This window comes from Myotis daubentonii, chromosome 15 (assembly GCF_963259705.1).
Source record: "Myotis daubentonii chromosome 15, mMyoDau2.1, whole genome shotgun sequence".
In the NCBI taxonomy this organism is placed as follows: domain Eukaryota; kingdom Metazoa; phylum Chordata; class Mammalia; order Chiroptera; family Vespertilionidae; genus Myotis; species Myotis daubentonii.
In genome coordinates this window covers 7,482,032-7,490,949 of record NC_081854.1, presented here as the reverse complement: position 1 = coordinate 7,490,949, position 8,918 = coordinate 7,482,032, and the positions used below count along the sequence as shown (strand labels likewise).

The following is an 8,918-nucleotide window of genomic DNA, read 5'->3' as shown; positions in this document are numbered from 1 at the left end:
CTGGAGGCTGCACAGTGAGTGGGGCCCCTAAACCTGCACACGGGACCCCGGCCCCCCCACCCCCTGCCCCTCTGCCAGGCCTCCCCCAGCGGTGGTCTCGGCTGACAGCCTCACCGGGGGAGGGGGGTGTCCACGCTCACGCCCGCCCCTCTGGGTCTCTCTTCCATCCTCCTGTCTCCCACTGGACCCCACGGACCTCTCCTGGGAGGCTGGCCTCCCCCCGACTCCCCTCCGGCATCTCCAGGGCCCTCCACTCTGTCCCCCGGCCCCCCCCCCCGGGTCCCCCGCTCCCTGTGTCTGCTCTCTCTGTGTTCTGCCTCCGCCTTATGTTTCGGGGTCTCCTTTGCCTCTCGCTCCCTCTGTCTCAGCCTCTTTCCAATTCTCTGTCCACCTGTCTTACTTCTCCTGTCCCCCATCTCTCCCCCACCCCATCCCTCTATCTCCGGGGCTCAGTAAATACCTCTGCATCTGAGCGCGGACGGACGGCTCCATACCTCTCTCCCTTCCCCGCTCTCACTCGCCCTCGCTGGGTCTCTGCGTCTCCCCGTTGCTCCCCTGGTCCAAGGTGGACCCATTAGACAGACTGGCTAAGGGAGGCCCCTCCCTGCCCCCACCCGCCCGCGGGCACCCTCATCTCCCTGGGGACTTTCTCTCCCTCACTTTCCCTACCCCCCCCCCAGCCCCTGCCTATGCAAATCCCAGGGGACCGGGCACATTTGCGTGGCTCCCACCCCCACTTCCTGCCCCAGTGAGGGAGTGGGGGGCTGGTCTCCCACACGAACACACAGCAGACGGCTGTGGTGGTCACAGCTGCAGCCGCCTCTCCCCGACGGCCCCCCAGCCACCGCGAACCTCAGGTGGCTGCAGGCACCCTGACATGCCCCTGTGTCTCTCCCCCCCCAGGCTGGACGGGCCACACTTCAGCGGTCTGGTGAGTTGAGGCCCTGGGGGCCAGGGCAGGGCGGAGGGGAGGGGGGACCCACATGGCCTACTGTGACCTCCCTGCCTCAGTTTCCTTCTCTGCTCCTTCCTGTCACTGTCTTTTTTACTTTCAGTGTCTCCCGCCACCACCCTCCAGCCACTCATCTCAGATGTCTCTCTCCTCTCGGGCTCCGGGCGTGGGGGTGTGTGGGGGGGGCGGGGGGGGCGTTCTTTGTATCTTTGCCTTTCTATCTCGTTCTCTGTCCAGCCCACAGTCAGCAAATCTATTCCTCCCTCGTCCCTTCTCTTCTCTGCTTTATATTTAAAAAAATGTAGCCTATAATAGATGAGACACACGATACTCGACCTAAAACCCGCAGTCCAGTCCGAGAAATAAAGCCTTACTCATGGCCCCGAAAGACACCCGCTCTGGGGCCCCTACCTCCCCCACATGACGAGTTTTGCTTTTTTAAAAAAAAAAAAAATGGAGGCATAACTTATGTCGGGCAAATGACACATCTTGCGTGCCGCGCAGAGAGGGCTGACCCGGGCACACACCTGCGCGACCACTAACCAGCCGAGACCGCGCTCCGTCACCCGGGAATACCCCGCAGCCTTCTCCCTCGATACCCCCTCCGACGTTTCCACCACGAATTCGTTTTGCCTGGTTTTGAACTTTCCATAGAGTGAATCATAGAGTGTGCCCTTTGGGGTCTGGCTTCCTTTGCTCAACATCAAGTGCGCGTCAGGCGCCGGCTTTTTCCTTGTTGTATAGTACTCCACCCCACCCCCCCACCCCCATGTGTCCATTCCCCCGTCCATGGCCTCTGGGGCTGTCTCCCCTTTGGTGTTTTTTTTTTAAAATACATTTTATTGATTTTTTGCAGAGAGGAAGGGAGAGGGATAGAGAGTTAGAAACATCGATGAGAGAGAAACATCGATCAGCTGCCTCCTGCACACTCCCTACTGGGGATGTGCCCACAGCCAAGGCACATGCCCTTGACCGGAATCGAACCCGGGACCCTTCAGTCCGCAGGCCGACGCTCTATCCACTGAGCCAAACCGGTCAGGGCTCCCCTTTGGTGCTTTTAATGGGGCTGCTCTGGGTCTTCCTGGGCAGGGCTGTGTAGCAGACAGACGTTTTCCTGGGTAAATCCAGGCGTGAGATCGCTGGCATGGGGATGGTCTGTCTCCTGCTTTGGTCTTTATTTGCTAAAGCGAGACGATTCTTGAGATGAGTGGAAGCAATGACGCGGAGGTGGGTAAAGGCAGCACTGAGACCAAAAGAGAACTCCCACCCTTCACCCCGCCGCCCAGGCAGACGAGGCCGGGGAATTCTCGTGACGTTGACTGAGCACCGCGAGGCTCAGTGTCTCTCTCCGGGTCTTCGTGCCTCTGCCATGTTGTGTCTGTCTCCTCTTTCCGTATCTCAGTGCGTCTCTCTCTCTTTGCCCGTCTCTGGCGCCAGGTCTCTGTCTGTCTGTCTCTTTCTCTCTCTGTGCTTCTCTCTCTTTGAGTCCCCGTGTCTGTGGGATTGACCGTTAGCAGCTTTCTCTGTCTGGGCCTCTCCCCTCCTCTCCCCTCCTCTCCCTGCCCCTGTGGACGTCTCCGTGCTGGTCCAGGGTGGGGGTGGGGGCTCCTCACAGCCCGCTGACCCCTCCTCCCCCCTCCCCCCAGCAGTACCCAGATGGCATCTTCTATGACTTGGACAGCTGCAAGCACCCCGGCTACTCCGACTCAGAGGGGGCTCCTGGTGAGTGATCCCGGCCCAGACCCCTCCCACACGGCCCTTGGGCCCATTTCATGGATGGGGAGCTGAGGCCCAGGGGTGGGTGATCCCATAGCTCAGCAGGGCGAGGTCAGCCCAGGCCCTCAGCCTCCTCCCTTTCCTCCCTGGCCACTCGCCCATGCAAATCCCGGGGTCAGCCATTTGCATGGCCCACAATGGCCCCTCTGTGCTGGCGCTTCCAGTGGGAGGGGGCCAAGGCCACACCCCCGGCTTCTGACTCAGTGCCCTTCCCCCAGACTCCCTGTGGGGCTGGACGGAGGTCCCGGCTGTGCCCGCCACCTCCTACGAAGCCTTCGACCCAGCCGTGGCCACCTTCAGCCACCCCCAGGACGCCCAGCTCTGTTATGGGCCCTCCTCGACCTACAGCCCCGTGGGCAGCCTCAACCCAGCCGCCAGCCTCGAGGCCCCGGCGCCTGGCTTCCCAGCGTACCCCACGGAGGACTTTGCCTGCCAGGTGAGGGGCAGGGGGATCACTGACACCCCCATCGTGTGATTGAGGTTTGCTGGGCGCCAGGCACTGCATTAGGGCCAATGCATTATAACCCCTCCCTCCCTCCCTTTGAGGCTGAGCGCTGTCATTACTGCAAAACCAGTGACAGGGAGCCAGGGGGCAGCACAGGTGGCTGTCATCCCTGTGGCGCGGGCTTTCATGGAGGTGGCCGGGCGTCCCCTGGCCACACCATGGCTGTCTGAGCCGACCCAGGCTGTAAACGGAGTGGGGAGGGCCCAGGAGGAGGAAGCCGAGGGAGGGAGAGCAGGGGGGCCCCCCTCGATGGGACGGCAGGTGACCCTGACCTTCCGCAGACCCTGGGCCCCCCCGCGTACGCCCCGTACCCCAGCCCCGTGCTGTCGGAAGAGGAGGACCTCTTGCTGGACAACCCCTCCCTGGAGGTCTCGGACAGCGAGTCGGATGAGGCCCTCATGGCTGGCCCCGAGGGCGGGGCGTCCGAGGCAGGTAAGTGGGAGCAGGTCGGGCGGGGGACCCCCACAGGGGGCGGGAGGAGGGGGCTGAAGGGCCGTGGCTTCCCAAGCCTGTCCTATGCACCCCAGCTCTGAGGGCGGCCCAGGCTGTGTGCCCGGGGCAAGGGCCTCTGCCTACCTCTCTGCGCCTCGCCCTCCTGTCTGTACGGAGGGGTGACAGTCACGGTGACTGTTGCTGGTGTTTGGGAGGGTTCATGGGAGGATGTTGTGAGATAACGGCGCTGGGCAGAGACCCAGCGCTCAGGGAGGCTTCACCACCGTCGCCAACACAGCAGCACAGAAACCCTCCCAGTCTCAGCCCCAGCCCGTCAGCCCCTGCTTCCGCCCACAAGCCCGGCATCCGTTATGCACAGCCTCCTCCGGGAAGGTGGGATTGGTCCTTAGCAACTTTCTCTGTCTGGGCCTCAGTTTCCCATCTGTAAAATGGGTTGTCGCCGTCCCCCCGTCGCCTGGGGCTGTGGTGAAGGTGAAATGAACTCATAATTGTGAAGCCCCGGGCACGGACCTTGTAAAAGTGAAATACCTACACAGGGAAGCTTCATGTATAGCCGAGACGATGCCAGCTCAGAGACGTTACGTCATCACCCCAGGGGCACACAGCTGGGAAATGGCAGAGCTGGGGTTCTTGGACCCGGTGCCCTGCTATATCCACCTGCTCCTGCTCTGAGGGGCCCAGCAGTGGACCCCTGGCCTCTCCCAGGATCCCAGTCCCTCTGGGCTGCGAGGCTGGAGACGGGGCCCTGTGGGGAGCCTTTGAGGAGCGCTGTCAACCCATTTCACAGCTTCCCTCATCCATGCCCTCAACAATATGTATTCATTCCTAGGCGCTGGCCGCGGAGCAGAGCTCAGGCCAGGAGCAGATCCTGTAAAAGAAAGCAGGGAGGGGCCATGGGGTTCTGGGGCGGGGAGCGGGGGACAGCTTTAGGGATGGGGGCGCGCAGACAGAGCCAGGCAGGTGTATCTATCAGCTAAATCTCTCCATGGGGAGACGGAGGCTGGGGGGACTGTGGGGACTGGGGGGACGGGGCGGGCCGCCGGGCACCTCCCTGACACCCCGCCTCCCTCCGCAGGGGCCCGCAAGAAGCTGCGCCTGTACCAGTTCCTGCTCGGGCTGCTGACCCGCGGCGACATGCGCGAGTGCGTGTGGTGGGTGGAGCCGGGCGCCGGCGTCTTCCAGTTCTCGTCCAAGCACAAGGAGCTGCTGGCGCGCCGCTGGGGCCAGCAGAAGGGCAACCGCAAGCGCATGACCTACCAGAAGCTGGCCCGCGCCCTGCGCAACTACGCCAAGACCGGCGAGATCCGCAAGGTCAAGCGCAAGCTCACCTACCAGTTTGACATGGCGCTGCTGCCGGCTGCCCGCCGGGCCTGAGCCCGGGCGCTCTCGGGGGGGCTCTCAGGGGCTCACCAGGCCGGTGTCACGTTGCTGTCCCCTCACCCTAGGTCATAGGACCCGTGGATCCCCCACACTGTGGGGGTAGGGGGGCTGCCATAATCCCTAAGCCCTGCCCAGGGCCCCTCTGGGATTCCCGCGTCACGTCCAGGGTCCGCAGGATCTTCATGGCTTGGGTGGCAGGACTATGTGGCTGTGTGGAGTGGGGCGGGCTGGTGCTTCCAGAACCCCAGCCAGTGGGGACTGCTGTGTGTCTGTGATCCCACAATCCCATGCGGGGGGGCGAAGGGTGAACCCACAGATCTTCACACCAGGACGGGGCGCTGCCAGCAGCTCTAGGCCCCGTCCAGGGGGGACCTCTGCTCCTGTGAGTCCCTCCTGTCAGATCTGACATCTCCTAGTTATGCCTGAGACCCCCTGGGATCCCTTAACCATAGCTCAGACCTCTGTGCCCAGCTGTGACTCTCGTCCTATCTGTCCCCCCAAATCCCTCTGTCATCTTTGGGATCCCCTAGTTCTCTGGAACCGCCCTGCTACCACTTTTTGTGTGTGTCTGGAATTCTCCAGTCACAGCTAGGGAGGCTCAGGGATCCTTTCTTCATGTCTGAAAATACTCGTCAGGTTTGGGGGGGGGGCACCTCATTGAACCTTGTCATGTCTGGGCCACCTCTGCCTGGGATTCTCCAACCACATCCGTGCCCCTCTCTGGGATTTCCACCTGACATCCCCCTATGGGGACCCCACTAGCAGCTGAGTCGTCATGGGAACCCTCCCTCCCTCTCCTGGGGTGTCCCCTGTAGTCACATTCTGCGGATCATTCTGGCCACTGAGCTGATTTCTGGGTGATCTTGGCAGCCCCCCACATCAGTTCTAACTGATGACCGACTCCTTACCCCACACCCAGGGGGCAAGTCAGGTCCCCCTCCCCCGCCCTCCCCCCTGCTGGGTTTTCTTTAATTCAGGGTCACAGTTTTGTTTGTTTTTGGAGGGGCATCCAATTTAACTGACGTTTCAATGGAGGGAGATTTTGCAAAATCCTTCTGTTAAAACGTTGCACAATCCAGCCACCGGCTTTGGGGTGTGGAGACTGGAGCAAGGCGGTGCTCCCTCGTGCTCCCCCCGCCCCATGGGACCCTGTTCGCCACCAACCCCCTTGGCTGTCATACCCTGGTGGCTTCTCTTAGTTGCCTTGACCCTCAGCCACCTGCACTTTGACCCCTGGGTGAACCCAGCTGGGGTGAAGCCGGATGGGCCGTGGGTGCTCTGCTTAGAAGCCCGAGGCCCGGGGCTGTAGCTGAGCCCCGAGTCCAGTCCTTGAGCCTCAGTGGCTGGGGGCCCTCGAGTCAAAGACGTTGCTGCTTCTGGGCCTCAGTTGTCCCTTCTGTGAAAGGGGAGAGGAAGAGGAGGAAGATGGTGACAGTCCCTCGCAGCTCCTGCAATCACCGCACCCCCACTGATGGCCGGAGGAGGCCGAGGGGGGCGCCTCAGGGACCCAGAGAGAAGAGGTCCTTGCAGGGGCGCCGGGTGCTGGCAGCAGCAAGAGCAGAACAGCCCCCCTGCCTTGGGGAGGGGCCAGAGCAGTGGGAGGGGGGTGGCAAGATGTCCTCCCTGGGGCCTCCATTGCAACGAGGTACCTTCTGCAGAAACCATCATCACCCCAAGTGTGGAATGAAATAAAATAAACAAAACAAATCAAGGTAGACGGGCCTCCCGGGACCCTTTGTCAGGGCCGGCAATGCTGGCACACGGCCTGCTGGCCCTCGGGGACACCGGGACAGGGAGGGGGGTAAGAGAGGAGATGGAAGAGGCGCTGAGAGCCAGACCAGGCTGAGCCTTGCGGGCCAGGGTAAGGGGCTTGAGCTACAGGCTCTGGTGGTTCCGTCCAATTTTGTCCCTCTCTTCCTGACCAAGGGGCTCCTTCCCCGCCCTCTCCCTGCTGCCCTTTCCGTCCTCTCCCTTCCCTTCCTTTCCCCGCGCTCTCCGGGTCTCTGGCTCCACCCTCCGCCCTTTCTGGTCTCTGTCCTTCCTGGGACTCCTGTCCTCCCTCGGGCTAGCGGGGCAGCGCCGCCCTCCTGGCCCCCCGCAGGCTCTGCCCGCTCGCTGGCCGGGGCGCTGTGTGGTTGTCTGCCTGGTAACCCGTGACGCCACAGGAAGGCAGCCTCCGGATTGGCTTGGCCCTCCTTGGGGGCGGGAAGTTTCCGGCTCATGGGGGTTTTGGAGACGGGAAGGGGGCGGGACTCGTCTTCCTCACATCGGGTCCCTCGCCCCGCGCCCCCCCCCCCCCGCCCCCTGCCCCGTCCCCCTCCTGCCCCTCAAGCCCTCCCCCGCCCCTCCCTCCCCAACCCACCTCGTCCTCTCAACACCTGGGTCCCCAAGACCCTCTCCTCCCCCACCCCCCTCCCCCCACCCAGGCAGCCGCAGGTCTCCCTGCCGGGAAGGGCGCCAGCGCCGGGCACCCCTCCAGGGCCTTCCCGGCCTCCCCCCGCCCCCGCTGGCGGCACCCGCGTCCGGTGCCCGCCGCGCCCGCTCCGGGAACCGTCCTGGGGACAGGCCGGGCGCGGTCCCAGGAGGGTGACGGCCAGGCCGGGGTCCCAGGTTGCGCCCAAGTCGGGGGGGGGGGGGCGGACTCCGGAGTCCCCGAGCCCCAGGGCCCTCCTGCCGGCACGGGGACCCCTCCCGCCCGCGCGGGGAAGCCGGCCCCTCCCCCAGCCCCGGGCTCTGGTTTCCCGAAAACTCCTGACTTGCAGATACTAAGAATGGCCCTCAGGACCCTGTCTGCTCCCCACCCCCGCCCCCGCCCCCGCCATTCACCCACTTTAGTCCCCAGCCCCTGCCTCTCCCTCTTCCTAGGACCCAGGAGCTCGGGCCCTCACCCTTCTCCTTCCCCCAGCACCCAAGGTCTGGAACCCAGGTCCCTTCTGCCCCCAGACCCTCCTCCTCCCTCCGACCCAGAAGCCAGACCCCAGCCCCTCCTCCCTTGGACCCAGGAGCCCAGACCCCAGCCCTCCTCCCTCAGACCCAGGAGCCCAGACCCCAGCCCTCCTCCCTCTGACCCAGGAGCCCAGACCCCAGCCCTCCTCCCTCAGACCCAGGGGTCCAGGCCCCCAGCCCTCCTCCCTCAGACCCAGGACCCCAGCCCCCAGCCCCTCCTCCCTCAGACCCAGGGGTCCAGGCCCCCAGCCCCTCCTCCCTCAGACCCAGGACCCCAGCCCCCAGCCCCTCCTCCCTCAGACCCAGGGGTCCAGGCCCCCAGCCCCTCCTCCCTCAGACCCAGGAGCCCAGACCCCAGCCCTCCTCCCTCAGACCCAGGGGTCCAGGCCCCCAGCCCCTCCTCCCTCAGACCCAGGACCCCAGACCCCAGCCCCTCCTCCCTCAGACCCAGGGGTCCAGGCCCCCAGCCTCTCCTCCCTCAGACCCAGGACCCCAGCCCCCAGCCCCTCCTCCCTCAGACCCAGGGGTCCAGGCCCCCAGCCCCTCCTCCCTCAGACCCAGGAGCCCAGACCCCAGCCCTCCTCCCTCAGACCCAGGAGCCCAGACCCCAGCCCTCGTCCCTCGGATCCAGGGTTTCAGACCCCAGCCCCTCCTCCCTCGGACCCAGGTGTCCAGACCCCCAGCCCCTCCTCCCTCGGACCCAGGTGTCCAGACCCCCAGCCCCTCCTCCCTCGGACCCAGGAGCCCAGACCCCAGCCCCTCCTCCCTCAGACCCAGGAGTCCTTCCCCACCCCTCCTCCCTCGGACCCAGGAGTCCTTCCCCACCCCTCCTCCCTCAGACCCAGGAGTCCTTCCCCACCCCTCCTCCCTCGGACCCAGGAGCCCCAGGTCTTCCGGGGACCTGGC

At 64.6% G+C, this 8,918-nt stretch overlaps 2 protein-coding genes across 5 annotated transcripts in view; one reads left to right on the top strand and one right to left on the bottom strand.

Annotated features, from left to right (window-relative positions):
* ASPDH (aspartate dehydrogenase domain containing) overlaps window positions 1-8,918 on the bottom strand; it is a 214,129-nt gene that overhangs the window by 140,089 nt on the left and 65,122 nt on the right. The window lies entirely within an intron of this gene.
* On the top strand, window positions 766-6,774 carry SPIB (Spi-B transcription factor). Of its 4 annotated transcripts, none has more exons than XM_059665395.1 (5): window positions 766-931; window positions 2,602-2,674; window positions 2,947-3,164; window positions 3,515-3,665; window positions 4,762-6,774. In XM_059665395.1, exons 1-5 carry the CDS (start codon window positions 878-880, stop codon window positions 5,058-5,060), a joined length of 795 nt encoding a protein of 264 aa, XP_059521378.1. In that variant the 5' UTR covers window positions 766-877; the 3' UTR covers window positions 5,061-6,774. The 4 variants fall into 4 exon arrangements, with proteins under 4 accessions (XP_059521378.1, XP_059521376.1, XP_059521379.1 ...); XM_059665393.1 differs by having other exon boundaries at window positions 2,599-2,674; XM_059665396.1 differs by lacking the exon at window positions 766-931 and having other exon boundaries at window positions 2,609-2,674; window positions 3,550-3,665.